The 15595-nt window shown below is 49.6% G+C and overlaps 1 protein-coding gene across 5 annotated transcripts in view; it reads right to left on the minus strand.

The window, feature by feature from the left end:
• Positions 1-230: 230 nt before the first annotated feature.
• pcnt (pericentrin) overlaps positions 231-15595 on the minus strand; it is a 41839-nt gene continuing 26474 nt past the window's right edge. For 3 of the 5 annotated variants that reach the window (XM_030356361.1, XM_030356362.1, XM_030356360.1), the window contains 20 exons: positions 15322-15492; positions 14838-14990; positions 14578-14745; positions 13403-14443; positions 12070-12240; positions 11546-11729; positions 10739-11070; positions 10546-10639; positions 10155-10327; positions 9477-9752; positions 9005-9231; positions 8674-8803; positions 7513-8286; positions 6484-6672; positions 5898-6110; positions 5181-5407; positions 4606-4685; positions 4367-4508; positions 4047-4171; positions 231-711 (listed from right to left, as the gene is read on the minus strand). In XM_030356361.1, the coding sequence (XP_030212221.1) occupies positions 668-711; positions 4047-4171; positions 4367-4508; positions 4606-4685; positions 5181-5407; positions 5898-6110; positions 6484-6672; positions 7513-8286; positions 8674-8803; positions 9005-9231; positions 9477-9752; positions 10155-10327; positions 10546-10639; positions 10739-11070; positions 11546-11729; positions 12070-12240; positions 13403-14443; positions 14578-14745; positions 14838-14990; positions 15322-15492 (4914 nt within the window). In that variant the 3' untranslated portion in view covers positions 231-667. The remainder of the gene's footprint in view (positions 712-4046; positions 4172-4366; positions 4509-4605; positions 4686-5180; positions 5408-5897; positions 6111-6483; positions 6673-7512; positions 8287-8673; positions 8804-9004; positions 9232-9476; positions 9753-10154; positions 10328-10545; positions 10640-10738; positions 11071-11545; positions 11730-12069; positions 12241-13402; positions 14444-14577; positions 14746-14837; positions 14991-15321; positions 15493-15595) is intronic. The other 2 variants (XM_030356364.1, XM_030356365.1) reach the window with 2 other exon arrangements.

Raw genomic sequence — 15595 nt, forward strand, 5'->3', positions numbered from 1 at the left:
CTCTCACTTAGTTACCAACAGGTTACGGACTGCAGAGTTCAGCTCTGAAGCAGAGCCTGTGATATCAAATACACTAACATATCAGGGACTAAGGATGGAAATTAGCCTATGGCCATAATCCTGTATATTTACTTTTTTTTTTTTTTTTTTTTAAATGTTCATCAATATATTTTGTCCCTTGGTAAAAAAATAATAAATAAACATTTCCTTATTATTTGATACAAGTGCACTTTTTTGAAATATGTAAATTAAAATATTTATTGTTTTGCATGTAGAAAGATTATTACAATACACAAAACAAATCAACACCTTAGTGCATTTACACAATTGGTAGTTGTATTGATCTTGTTACTCAAAGTGCATCCACAATACATGAATAAACACATTTATATATTGAAAACCCTAAAACCAAGAAACATTTATATACATAACATTTATTGATACATAAAGGTAGAAAAATATCAAGCAAAACTACGTAAAAACTGTTAAACACTTTAAGAATGGCATTTACATTTTTAAAGGTATAGAAAAATGTCCGTAAGAAAATGCATTAAAAAAAGTATCATATCTGCTCTATCATTTATATATTAAAATAATCTAAAACAGTTCTAAAATCATCTTATTTGTGGAAGTGGAAAATCCAACATCTGAGGACACATTTATTTGTTCAGTGCTCCGACTTGTTGGTTTGGTTATGAAGGGCTGAGGAACCTGGTTTGGAAAATAAAGCATTTGTTTAAAAAGTTTTTTAAAACAAATTTGCAAAGATCCATGCCACAAAGCCAATGCCTTGATCGATAATATCTTTCATACATTTATGGGGCAATTGGTGATCCTTGTTGAAATGTTTTGCAAGGAGCAAGTCGGCACCTGCACAGCCTGTTCATGTGGTAGCAATGGATCCAACTGCACTGACCGCAATGGGGACTTACTTTGAGGACAACATTTCATCCACCAAACCCATTTTCAAGGTACACGTCAGTCGAAACCAGTGCAAGAATTACTTGATCAACCTTCCGTCCCGGTAACGCAGTGCAGCACTGGACCTCAAACTGTGGTGTATACCGCTCAGCACCCCAGGGGCCTCATGTACTAAGACTTGCGTGGATTTCATACTGAAACTTGGCGTACGCCAAAACCCAGAAACTGTCTTACGCACAAATAAATTCAGATGTATCAAAGTGTGCGAACGCATGGATCCAAGCACGTTTCTTTTGTACATCTCAATCAACGTGGAATTGAGCGCATATGCCGAGGTGCCAAACTCCTCCCTGTCCACGCCCTCATTTAAATATGCAATTTCATTTAAATAGGCCTCTGGACCTGAGATTCACCTCTTAATCCGATCACCTGGCACCATGAACAGAGTTAAAAAACGCAACTTCACGGAGTCCGAGCTCGAGATTTTGCTCCACGAGGTAGAAATGCGCAAGCATATGTTATTTGGTACCCTGTCAACAGGGATAAATGCTAAACAAAAGAGAAATGAGTGGGAGCGTGTTTGCGAGGCCGTCAATGCAGTGGGGTCTCAGCAGCGCACACACTCTGAAATTAAAAAAAAGTGGTCAGACCTCAAGGTGGAGGTGAAGCCGAGGGTTTCTGCCCACCGCCGAAGCGTGACCGAAACAGGAGGGGGGACGGGAGTGGGGGAACTCTCCCCCTTCGATTTGAGAGTGGCCGCTTTGATCGGTGACACCAGTGGCGTAGCCAGAAACTAGTGGTGTTCCTGTTTTTTTTTTCAAATTTATTAACTCCAAAATAATACATTAACCATGTATTTTAACAGAGAACAAATGCAACCGCTGCAAAACATAAAGGGACGCAGTGCCCAGAGATGAAGAACACATAGAACGTGTGCGCATACTCATGGAGCCATACTATTACGCATGGTTAACAAACCCATTTAATCAGTATCTGAACAACACCGCTGCTGGGTTAAGAATGTAACGTATTTGCTGCTATATTTGCGCTGCCACTGAATTCACAGGGCAAGGCGGTGTGGCTCGGCTTTGAATGCATTAATTGTCTCATATTAATGCATTAATGCATATGAGGCCGGTCTGGACTCATATTAATCTCATATGATGATTCCGTCCCACACAGCTGGCATGGCTCGGCTCAGGGTGGACTGGCACACTCCTGACCGATCGGCCAGCTCCCGCTGGAAGGCCCCTGTTGCCAGGAACCCCAGCGTGGTCAGCACCTGTGTGGGCACGGACAACCCCTGGCTCCTGGCTGTGTGGCGCTCTAGGGCCGGCCGCAGCTCTGCGCACAGCTCCAGTAATACTGGCCTGGGGAAACGAAATCGGCTCATGAGCCAATCATCATCATTTGCGAGTAAGTCCTCGCGTACCCTAAATATACGTTCCCTTCGGATTTGACCATTTGCGATGTCCTCTAACAACGCTAACGCAGCCATTTTTAACAACAATTTTCTTCATCCATTCCGCATGCTTTTATAGCCACCCACATAATTGCAAGGTGTGTTAATCGTTCATTAGTGTGTCTCTGATGTGAAAATCACTCTGATGAGTCATGGTTTTCACCTTTTTTCCCAGTTTCCCAGCGTCACCTCTAAGTGTCGCCAAAGGAACAATAGCTGTAGAAACGTGCGTACGACAGCTCTGGAGCTGACGTGGGGACCGCACATTTTTACGGTCATTTCAGGTTTTGTACATCTGAACGTGAGCGTGGAAAAGGACGTACGCCACGTTTTTGTGCGTACGCAACCTTAGTACATGAGGCCCCAGGAGAGGTGGTGAAAGAAAATGGTGATTCACGACAAGGAAACCCTTTCTGTGGGATGGTATTCCAGTAGAGCATCACAGTCAACCTTTTAAGGTGACACATTATACCACCATACATCTAGGTGGACACGCCCACTTGTGATGTCAGAAGTCACACACCTGGTGGTATAAAATGTTGCCTTTAAATCGCTTACTGTTGGAAGCCAGTCTCAGAGCGGTGACCTATGACTATTTGGGTGGGGTGAGCGGCTTTCACCCACACTCACCTGGGCCGTTCAGGTAGAGGGGCGACAGGAAGCTGAGGTACAGCCAAGTCCTGTTCTCCTTCAGCCAGCGCTGCCGATAACCAATCATATCGCGGGAAGAGGCTGCCGGGCCTTCTAATGCCGCGTTTCCACTGCAGGGTGCGGAACGGATCGGATCGCAAAGGGGCGGTAGGGAGGGGGCGGTATAGCCCAGCTCAGTTCCGAGGTCGCGTTTCCACCGCCGACAGTACCCTTTGTGGTAGGCCGGATGTCGATCGCCGCGGCAGCTACGTAAACATCGTAAACAACGTCTTCCTCCGCAAGAATGCAGACGAACGTCTCCACCTCCTTGTTCGCCCAAGCAAGCTTTTTACGCGACATGTTAATTGTAAAGAATAATACCTCGAGGCTACTGTTTGTTTGTTTTTATCCCCGCGTCACCCGGAAGTGACGATTCTGTCGACCAATCAACGGAGGGGGGGTGTAGCTAGAATTCCAGGGTACCCTTTCAGGCGTCTGGTCTCGTTTTGGGTACCGCAACGGAGGAGTCCCTAAAATGGGGTCGGAACGGGTACGGCAAAGTCCGGGTCACGCCCACTTTTGGCGGTGGAAGCGCGATCCGACCCGCACCTTTGCGATCCGATCCGTTCCGCACCCTGCAGTGGAAATGCGCCATTATTGTCTCAGTTAAAGGAGGGGCTAGGTGGGCCTTGTTTACTGGGTTGGATATGATGGAGCATAGGTGACATGGAGCAGGAGCCATAGGAAGTAAAATGTGGAGAACAACCCATTATGAATGAAGCCACAGTACGTGTTGTTTTGTAAACCAGCAGATCCCAAAATGAGGCGCACCACATTGTGGGGAATTTGTGGTGCAGACATACAAATAGTTTCCTTCAAAACTAGAAGCCATCTGACAAGTTGGGACACTTGATACCATTAAAGGTGTATGGGGCTCTACAACCCTGTACATTATGGTATATTGTACATTTAATCTAAATTGGTATTGATCTCCGAACGGTCCTTCTGTACCCATCCAGGCCATGTTTCTTACCAGGCTTGGAGCCCACCAGCCGGCGCTGGACCTTCTCCAGATGGTGGATGTACTCCGTCAGGGTGCGCTCAGGGTCCTGGGACGTCCCAGCAGGCACCGAGATCACAGTGGAACCAGAGTGGGCCCTTGTCAACAAAACCAGTCAGAGCATTGAAAAAAAAAAAAAAAGTGCTGTACAATTATTTCATTTTTTTGTTTTTATTTCATTTGGTACGCTTGCTTGCAGAGTTAATATTGTTAATAGTCATTTATTTACCTCATAGAGGAAATCATTTAACCATCATCATCTATCTAAGAGAACTTCTGGAAAATAATCCCACCTGTTGTGCAGTCTGAAGGGGGACTTCACCGGAGGGACCAATGTCGACGCAGAGTCTCTGTAGAGGAGGTTACCGTCTCGGGTAGGAGGGGAAGCCTCAGAGTTGGATCGCTGCTGCAGCCTCAAGACCTCCGGTCGATAACCTGACGATGTACAGAAAGGTTAATTCTCTCTCACACACACACACACACACACACACACACACACACACACACACACACTAGCAGTCCTTCATCTGACCTGAAGAATGTCCGTTCACACCTCCAGATATTGACATGCGCCTGATGGCTCGATTCCATTTCTTGGTCAGGAATTTCATTCTGGAAAATTAAATGACAAAATGAATAAATGCTTGAAGACACACACACACACACCAAGCAGACTGCACCTCCTTGAACAATGACCGATCATGTGTGACAGGCCAAATATGTGTAGTTTCAACAATGTACCGTACACGGTTTAATTTCTCCCTCAGCTTTGCACCTACATTTCTACAACTCTTATTTCATAGAGTTGCATATATATATATATAGTATATTTTCAGTAGGTTTCAATTATTATTTAAAATCCACTTTGTTTTCGCATTACATTGGGGGGAGGGAGGGGTAGAATCTAGCGTGCCAGAATAAAATTATTTTCTTGAATGGCTGGTTTCATTCTTGAGAAACTTTCTACTGCCGATATAATACTAATCAATGGGTTAAATACCTGTGTAAAAAAGTGACCGTGAAATTTCAAAGGCTTTCTATCACGACACCCGTTTCCCTGGCTTGGATCAATAGTGTTCATCTTAAGGTGACGATGCTGTGGTTCACCTTGAGACCGCGATGACGGCGCACACAGCGGCCCTGAAGCGCCCCAGGGGTCTGCGCTTGGATTGGACGGTGGACGAGGGGCGGGCCCCCATGCTGGCGATGAGACACAGCGTGGCCTGCTCACACTCCTGGAAGCCGCCCAGCAGCAGCACCAGGTAGCGCTTCTGGTACACCAGAGACTTCCGGAAGCTCTCGGCGCGCAGGTACCGCTCGTAGAGACGCTGCACCTGTTGCAGAGTGGAACGGTCATCAGCTCATGGTGTCATGAATCCCGCCTCATAGTAACGGAATCGTCGTCATCGATTGCTGGCCGGACAAAGAGCGACACATCACCACAACCCATGGCGTTATATACAAGTGTCTGTGAAGCTTAACCCTCTCCCAGATGTAGATTACTGAAGACCAGCATGCTCTGTCCTCCTTGCAAATGATCCTATCATGTATTTAGAGGATTCTACTCATCGATTGAAACAGTTTCAGTTTTTAATCCAATTGTATTGAGGATTGCATCTCTTTTAATTAAAAAGAAAGGCCTTCACTCTTTTGGATCAATTTGTATCCAAAGGAAACAGTTGCTATACGACTGCCGATCCTGCGGTTACCGAAAGCAACATATTCCGTACTTCTCCGCTAGTTTCCTCAAAAGGAGAACGGTTGCGACGGAGGTGCCCTCAGTTTGATCCGTCGTTCTGCTCATTCTCGGGATCCCCGTCTCACCTTGCCATTGCCAACCGTGTCGCCGATGATGGGCCGGTTCTCTGTTTCCATGGCGGCCTTGGCTAGGTCGTTCTCGGCGCGGCGCCGCTGGCGCTCCAGGCCGGCGAGCGTGTGCTTGAGGGCGACCCTCTCCTGGCTCAGGAACGCCACTCGCTCCGTCAGCTCAGAGTTCTCCCCCAGCAGCCTCTGCACCAGCTCAGGGGAAGACTTGGCCTGGGGAAGTGGGATTTCAAACTCATTTAAATTTAAATGATCGTAAAAATATTCCTCACAACAGCAATTTTATTGTTAATACAAAATTGCTGAAATAATTAAAACACATTTCTTTTATGAAGATGAACACAAATCACATGAACTGTTTTATTTATTATGGAATACATAAAGAACTATTAAATTAATAATACATTTTAGTTAGTCGTTAGGTCTGTACTTAACTGAAGTACATTCTTTGTACTTTAGTGCAGTACAAAGAATGGGGTGATTTACGTGATTTATGGATCTAATCCAACCAATAATATTTCAGCAATCTCCCTGGGTTGTTGTGCTGTTCAGATAAGTATAAAACCGATAAAAGCCCGTTCCATACCTGATCCCTGGGTACCGTGTCGTCGGTCTGGGCGCTGCGGTTGGCCGTGGGGCCGGTTCTGGTGTGGTGAGCTGAGCCGGACAGCCTTTGAGCGGCCATTTCCCTCCCCTCTCTCTCTAGCTCCGACAGAGTCTGCTGCAGCTCTTTCACACGCTGCTGATCCTGCTCCCTCAATAGCTCCAGCTCACACTGAAAAGAAAGGCCAGTCTCCTGTGACTTAGATTACAGCTCAACGCTTAATATTAAAGAGCCCGTGAACCCACTGAATTTCACAGTATATTAAACCGTACACACACCCTAGCAAAGTGGAATCCTATCCCTCAATCGGACATCAACTGCATTGCGGCTTAGACAAAACTTCAATATCCACCCACACCGAAGCGTTATATTATGTGTCGGGGAAGCCTAACTCTTGGACGCTGGGATCAAATAAATAGCTGCTCAGACAGAGCTTCACCAGTGTCGGAAAAGCTAAAGTCTAACTCGGTCGCCGCAGTCACCCGCTGCCTAGACAGAGCTCCACACACACACCGTGCCACCGATGCCCCTTGGTCGTGAAGTCTGAGTGCCTCAGAAAAAGGCACTCGGACCAGCCATGAAAGGAACGCCACCTGCATTGCATTCGTAGCAGAGTGGACCGCTCAAACAGTGTTTTGGGGAGAACACACAAAAACAAATGGGGGACTTATTTCAGTAACCGTGCAAAAACTGCCTAGTTTAACATGTCGACGATCATATAAAATTGACAAATGACCACAAATATATATATTTTTAACATTCTGGGTTCACTGGCTCTTTATAGATACACCCCTATTTTTGAGGCTAGTAGCAGGATCGACCCATTATTGACATCACAGGTGGGCCTGTCACCCTGATGTATTCTGGACAGATCAGGCTACCAGTCTCAAAAGTCCACTGGGTAGGCTGAGTAGTCGCTGGCAGATCTGGTCATTCCTTGTAAGAGCGATTCAAACTCACGCATTGGTGATAAAACGTTGATAAGAAAATCCAGACAGCTTGTCATCTCACCAATTTGTTGTTTGTTCTCTCCTGCCGCCTCTCTCTCTCCATCTGCTTCTGGCCGTCTTTCCTCCTCTCCCTCTCCCTCTGCTTCTCCCTCTCCCGGTCCTCGTCCGTGGCCGCCTGGAGCCTCTCCTTCAGCTCGGCCAGCTCTGCACCCTGGCGCGCGCCGCGCTCCCTCTCCGCCGCCAGCGCGCAGCCCGCCGCACGCTTCTGCTCCTTCAGCGACTCCGAGGCGTGTCGCAGGCGGGAGGCGGCCTCCTTCTCCCTCCGGGCCTCGTCGCGCCTCCTTTGCTCCTCCTCTTCCTCGCCTCTCCTCTTCACCTGCAGGAGCTCCGCCCTCAGCCGGTCGGTCACGGCCGCCAGCTCCTCCCCCTGCCGGCGCTCCTGCTCCAGCTGCGCCTGCATGTCCGTGACCAGCTTCCTGTCCCGCGCCGCGTTGGCTTCCTGTCGCCGCCCGAACCCGTCCAGCGTGCTGGCGCAGCGCTCCTTCTCCTCCTCCAGCGTCCCGTGGGCGGCGTCCAGGCGCGCCTCCGCCTCCGCCAGCAGGCGCTCCAGCCGGCTCCTCTCCTGCAGGTGGAGGTCGTGCTGCTGGGCGGAGCGCTTGCACTCCTCCTGGAGGTCGCCGTGGGCGTCGCCCAGCCTCTTCTCCAGCAGCCCGCAGCGAGACTGCTCTATCTGCAGCTCCCGCCGAAGGTTGCTGCACGCCACCGTCTCCTGTTCCAGCTGGCCGCTGAGGGCCACCACCTCTGACCCCTTCTGCTCAAGAGATCCCTGCATGACCTGTTGTGAGGCCGCACAGGGTGGGGGGGTCATTAAAGCGTGTTTCTACCACAGCGCGGGGGGTGGGCATGTGTTGGTGGCCCTATGCTCGTGCGTGTGTGCTTGTTTGTGGCCCTATGCTCGTCTGTGTGTGTGTTTGTTTGTGGCCCTATGCTTGTGTGTGTGTTTGTTAGAGGCCGTATGCTCGTGTGTGTTTGTTTGTGGCCCTTTGCTCGTGTGTGTGTTTGTTTGTGGCCATATGCTCGTGTGTGTTTGTTTGTGGCCCTATGCTCGTGTGTGTGTGCGTCTGTGGCCCTATGCTGGTGTCAGTGTGCGTGCGTTTGTGTCCCCATGCTGGTGTGTGTGTGAGTGTGTGTGTGGCCCGATGTGCGCGTGGGTACGCCGTACCTCCCTGCGCTCCTCCTCCTCGCGCTCCCTGCGCAGTGTGAGGGCCCTCTCCTGCTCCAGTAAGGCCTGGAGCTCCTCCACGTGGCTCTGCTCCTCCTGCAGGCCCTCCTCGCTCGCCTGCAAGGCCAGCCTGGAACCACAACCAAGCCCGCACCCTTTAGTTTGGTATTGTCAAAATAAGACCGGGTCGGGGAAAGGGGACAGGAAGTGGCAGAGCGAGGGTTGGGTACAAAACCCCCAAAAAACCACAATGAATAACAACTACGGCAAGTAGTTTAGGCTATGTGTTCGTGCGCGCGTGCGTGCGTGCGTGTGGCTACGGCCTGGGTACCTGAGTGACTGGACGGCGTTCCTATGCTCCTGCTGGGTGACTTGGGAGGCGCTCAGCTGGCTCTGGGTCTCCCCCAGTTCCACCCTGAGCTGTTTCCGGGTTTCCTCCAACTCCTCCCGCAGCTGTTTCTGGGTCTCCTGTAACTCGGCCCTCAGCTGTTCCTCCACCCGCCCGTCGCTCCCTGCCGTCGGCATCTGCTGACGTTTGTCGTCGCCTCCAGGGGCACCCTGATCAAGAGAGAGCGATGGGCAAGCGGTTGAGACTGCAGTGCGATGAAGTCAAATTCGCCTTCATGCTATTTGTCCCTAGTTATGATGATCTTTTCGGCATTAAATTGTTCCCTGGGGAAACAACCCCAGACTGAACTGTTATTTGGAGGGAAAAATTCATCCCCGTTGTTTGAGACGTTGTTTAACCTGAATCGTTTATTGAAAGCAGTAAACAAAGAGGGTGAAATGCTAAACCCGTTTACCTGCGTGTCTCTCTGTGCCATCCGACACAGCAGCTCTCTGAGAGCCACCACGGTCTCCTGCAGCGCCCTCTTCTCCTGCTGCCAGCCCATAGGCGGGGCGGATGGAAACCCGTCGGGCCGGTCCAATGGGCTCGCCTGGTCATGGGATTGACCCAGCGTCTGATCCAATGAAAGGACTGTTGAGACAGGGCCTTGATGCTGGGATGACGTAGTGGCCCGACGCTGGGACAAGGTCAGAATTCGGCAGGACTCCTGATGGACCCTTTTCAGTATTTCCTACATGATAGTAAAAGAGAAAGAGCAGTTAAAGATGAGATGGTTACTTTTAGTTACGTTATTCGTCAACATCAAAACGTTTTGAAGAATACTGAAAGATTATAATTTCCATCATCATAAGGGATTTCACACAATATCCACTTGCGGGCAATTAAAAATCCCCCTCTTACTTTTTTCTGATCTTTCATTTCAACCACACAGCATGATTAGCCAAATAATTCCTGGGTTCAAATCCCAAATGTCTGCAGCCTAACCTGTAGGCATTATGGCACAAGATGCCCAACTCCAACCTGCCTCTTGAAAACCTGCATTTGTATTCGCTCGGATAAGGCTTCTGCAGCATGCTTTAGTTGTACTATAAAGGATGTTACAGTCCCAAATCAAGGAGCGTTTCAATCCCACCTGCAGCTCGGGAGAGAGCAGCTCGTCGCTGAAGCTCCAGCTTCCCGCGGCGCTGTCCGTGTTGGCCGCGGGGTTCATTCCCCGGCAGCGCAGGTACTCCACGAACTGAGCGTCCAGACGCTCCGTGTGCTCCAGCTCGGCCCGCAGACGCACCCCCAGCTCCGAGCTCACATCTGGAGGGGGAGGGACAGAGTGGCAAGGAGAGGGGGGGAATAGTGGGAGAAAGAAAAAGACATGGATGAGACACATTTCATGCAGTATTTCAACGTATTTTTTTATCACGTGATTCAAATGAATGATTTTTGGAATATTATGCCAAACATATTTAAGCCAAAGCCCGGCCAGCTGCACTAAAAACATCCCAGAAACAAATACCAACATTGATACTCACTGCTGCCATATCCATCGCTGGCCCATTCTGGAGCCGACAGGGAGGAAAGGGAGCCCACCGGAGAGGGCGGAGCCGTTAGGTCAAGGGTATCCATCTAAGAAGAAAAGTAACGTACACATACATTCGTTTAAGTCCAAAAGCACTATTTGACCCGACTCAAGGCATTGAGAATGTAATATCCCGGAGCACATACTTTGTCAACGTCCAGCGAGCAGGCCATTGAGAAGTTGTCCGAGGCCGTTGTGGAGCCTGGGGAGCGGGTACTGCGGCTGACCGACTCTGGGGTGATGGTCCGGGAGCGTGGCTGCTCCATCATCCTGGCCTTGGTTGAGGGCTTCCCCTGGGGCAGATCCAGCCCCGTCGTGCTGTTGAGAGACAGTCGGGAAGCCTGGAGGACAGAAGCGTGGAAGGGGTCCCGGGTCCGGTCCTCAGAACATTCCAGTCTCCTCAGCACCTCCGGGGAGCTCAGTGAGGCCTCATCCCGGGACCTGCCCAGGTGGTCTTCAAAGCCTCCGTGTGAAAGAGCTTGAGGAAAACATTTATATTTAGATAGAATAACAGGACTACATAAACATGAACCTAATCATCCCTCCCCATATCTGGGCCAATGTCAGATTAGTTAGTCCATCATAACCATCTTGAGAACAATTCCAACCCCAATCAAAAGATAAAGCATGTAACAAGAGTTGTGAATTTCATGACAGCGATTGTAGCGACATCATATGAAAGCTCCACTTATTCAAACAGCCCAAAACCAAATCTCTCTCTGACAAAAACTCACCAAATTATAGGCCAAAAACAAACTACCCTTTTTCTAGTTCAACCAAAAATGATATTTTACCAAAAAAGTAAGCCATTTATACTCTGTATTATTTCATGCGAGATGTCTAGGTAGAGACCGGCTCCTTAATTTCCTGCATCTTTACAAAACTCATCCAAATCTCTGAACAAGTCAATGTTAATAAGTATCCGTGCATGAATGCGTGTTGATGCTCATTACCTTTCTGTGCGGAGCCCTGGGTGTGATCCTCCTGCTGCTCACAGCGTTGCCGCAGGTGATGCAGCTCCCTCTGCTGATAGGCCAGCTCCTCCTCCTGCACGGCCAGGTCCTCCTGCAGGCCCCGCAGCTCCGCCTTCAGACGATGGTTGTACGTCTCAAGGTCGGCGAGAGCCCGATCTTTGGTCTGAATCAAACAGAGGAGGTGAAGGGAAAGAGTTAGACCAATCTGGCAGAACTAATCTTTAGGTTTGGAATTGAAGTCATGTCGAATCATAACAAATACTTTTTTGTCTTTGAGTTAGGAATTAAAAAATGCTTTATGACGGTTTGCCTTAAGCCTTTAGTGATGGTTAACCTATTCATTATTATTAGTTGTCAACATAAGTTCATGCATGAATAGAAGCCTGAAGATATTTGTGTCAAATCACCTACATGACCTTTTCATCTTATATTCATATGTTTTGATCTTCTATAAAATGGACTTGATCAACAGTAGTGTGTAACGGGTCAGATGTCCGTCTTACCTGTCCTTCTTCCTGGAGTTTCTCAGCCCTCTCTGTGCTGTAGCAAAGCCCCTCTTTCACGGTAGCAAGCTCTGCCCTCAAGGCCTGTTGCTCAGCCGAGAGACTGGCTATCGCTGCCTCTTTCTCCCTTAAGGCAAGATCTGCTTTGGCCAGGGTCAACTCAGCATGCGTCTGCAACAGAGAAGGGGGGGATTGTCAGTTTTCACTCAAACATTAAATTATACATTAATAATTAAGTGCAATAAAGTAAACCAGTACCTGTCAAATATACCGCAATATATGTGTCAAGAAAAAGAGTTCACACTGCTAACATTAGCTGCATGCGATTAGCCGCCGACATAAGAGAGAACATATGAGAGATTGCACCACACCAATGAGTCATACACTACATAGCTTTTTTTCTGCATGACCACAACCATTTCTTACTGCATCAAATTACCGGTCCGATGAACAGAGTTGACACAAATGCTCATCTAGGCGTAAACAAGAGCAACCGTGTATTTTGCTGCTCTTTACTTCCTTGTTTAAATTGTCACTTCCCCTCTCAGTAAGAAAGGAGGACTGTGTGCATGTAGCCCACATATCATCAAACCATTCTCTAACTACAGCCAGATGTGGTCTGGTTCACTGCTCCTTTACAGTGCCAGGGTAGCACTGCGCTAGCAGGGAGCTAGCTTCGGTTCTTTAGCTTGTTTCCCCGTGGACATTTTCAGATGGTGTATTTTCCTCTGAAAACACTGGGGTTACCGGTAACACTAGTTTCCATCCAGAGGTCGCCAGCTGCTGTTGTGCAACTGAGAAGGCATGCACAGCGCTTTCAGGTTTAAGGCGCTATGCACGTTTGTGCTGTATGTGATTCAATGTCATTAGGCCTATTTATTGATAAGAAGAAACGTATTAAGCAGTTGTGTTTGTTCTTCTAGTTTTAGGATGGACAGTCTTCCCTTGGTCACAGGTCCCGCAAAAAGAGGAGAATGTCCCACGTTCAAGTATACAAATTCATATATTGGTATTCAGATAGAATTCTTCTTATTCTCATTCTAATTGTGTGTATTTATGAATCGGCAATTGACAGAGTGCATTAGACGAATCAGGCCACTGGTGCTATTGGCGCGAGACCCAGAAAACGGATACATCCATAGACTAACCCATAGAACACAGGTCTAGCGACCCGTTAAACTAAAGCGGGGGGCCGCATCAGATGTGCGGCCTGATGAATAAATATGGTATCTGATGAAAAAAAGAAGTATCTGCAACACAATAGTAACCGACTAGAAATTAAGAATAGCATTTCTTTATAAGACAAACCAAGACCAAAATAAGCAGAACTCACCAGCACTTTCTTTTGGTCCCTCTCTGGAACCTCCTCCTTGTCCCTCAGCTGAAGCTGTTTGATGACGGCTCTCTGTGCCACCACTTCCTGCCTAAGGCATTCTATTTCCTCCTGAAGTCTTCCCTCTCTCCTTCTCAGCGCCTCCCGCTCGGCAAAGAGCTCTGCCTTCACCAACTCCAGGGTTAGGACCTGCGCCTTCCCGTCGGCCACCAGCCGCTCCATGGCCTCCACCCGGGCGCTGGTGTGCTGGATCTGTTTCTGCAGCGCGAGGTTGGCCTCTCTGAGGGACTCCACTCTGTCCGCCAACTCCTTCTCCTTCTTCTTCTGGGTGTCCACCCGCTCCACCTCCGACTGCCGCAGTTCCACCACCGCCGAGCTGAGCTGGTCTCTCTCCCCGCGCAAGGCGTTGATTTCCAGGGCTTGAGCTCTCCAGCGTTCCTCCTCCTCCGGTGTCTCCTTCTCCCCATCCTCCCCCTCCGGAGGCTGCGCGACGCGGGCATTGGCCTCCTCCAGCTGGGCCTCCTTCTGGGCGAGCAGCTCTCTGAGCTCCTCTGCCCTCTCCCGGCCCTCCGCCAGCCTCCTCCCCAGCTCCTCCCCGTAGCCCCGGTACTCCTCCTCCTGGGTGAGCAGGAGCCGCTGCAGGCTCTCCTTCTCTGCCGCTGCCGTCTCCAGCTGGGTCTGCAGGACGTCCAGGCGGGCCCGCAGGGACTTGGACGAGGAGGAGGTGGCGGAAGGCGACGAGCGGGTCAGACGCAGCTCCTGCCGCAGGCTGCCGGGCGCCCCCCTGCGCCCGGCGCCCCCGGGGAGCGGGTAGTTGCGGAGCTCGGGGCTGGGCGACGAGGAGGGGTTGACGCTGTCGCCGTCCTGGGAGTCGCTGACCTCGTGCAGGGCGGGGCCCAGCGTGGCCAGCTCCGCCTGCAGTGTGCTGATGACCTCGTGGAGGCGCTCCTCCTCGTCCTGCTTGTCCTGCCGCAGCCGGCTGATGTCGGAGCCCAGGTGCTCCACCCGGGACCGCAGCTCCTCCAGCTCCGCGCCCAGGGCCTGGATCGGGAAGACCGGACAACGATAAAGAGAGTTGAGGAAAAGGTAGGAGGACAAACCGAGGACATGGGAGACGAGGAGACGGCTACTACCGCCGAGGTGGGGATGTATAAAAGATGTGCGTGTTCATGTACCACATCTCTCTCGCTGCCCTCCATCTCCACTTCCAGTCTCTGGATCTCCTGGTTGAGTTGGTCTATCTCCAGGTTCTTCTCCTGGAGGAGTGCAGAAGGGAGGCTCTCTTCCTCTTCTCTCAGCTCCTCCCTCTCCTCCAGCTGTATCGTGAGGGCGGAGACATTTTCCTACATGCAAAGACAAAAATATATAAGTCGAAGAAAACAATCTATCATTGTCAAGACGTTTTTGGTAATCAAATTGATGAGATTGTCTTCACCTCAAGTGTGACAATCTTGTCTTGGAGCTGTTGGACATGAGCCTCATTCTGATTGGTCATCAGCTCCAGCTGCAGGGCGAGGTGTTTCAACTCCACCTCTTTGATGCTGAAATTGGCCTGGACCTGTTCCAGTTGGCTCATGAGCAACTCAACCTAAACCAAAGAAATATGCATTGAAATCATAGCCTCTTTTGTACATTTCAGATTTGATATTCATCATTCTGATTTGCCTCTAATATGCACATCTTATCACTTTAGCCAATTCAATCTTCATACATAATTTTTTTCCTCCCTCATTTCCTCTTACATAACCTCAACAAACCCAGGAAAATATACTATACCCAAATCAAAGACGGAATCCCACCCACACCTGTAATAATCTGTAGGTTAGCCTGAACTGTATAATCCAGAGATCAGTGGTTGCACATGCACACTACTAACAGGAGGGGGAGCTGTAACTGGGGCACTGCCTAACAAAACAGACCTCTTGCTCTCTGCTCTGCAGGCTCAGCTGAGCTGTGTCCAGGGCATCTCGGAGCGGCTGGGTGGGGTCAGGAGCATCGTCATGGTAACGTCGACTCTCATCCAGTTTGGACTGCAAAGCGGCGATCTGCAGCTTGTTGGCCAGCTGCTGCTGCTCCAGCCCCTGCTTGTCCTGAAAAACAGAGGCCGAGAGGGTTAAGAGACGGCCAGAGACGGAGCATCAATATCTAACCTGCATAGCGTAACCTCTTCTACTGCTGCCATCTCTTTGTTCA

The sequence above is a fragment of the Gadus morhua genome, chromosome 5, assembly GCF_902167405.1.
Source record: "Gadus morhua chromosome 5, gadMor3.0, whole genome shotgun sequence".
Classification (NCBI taxonomy): domain Eukaryota; kingdom Metazoa; phylum Chordata; class Actinopteri; order Gadiformes; family Gadidae; genus Gadus; species Gadus morhua.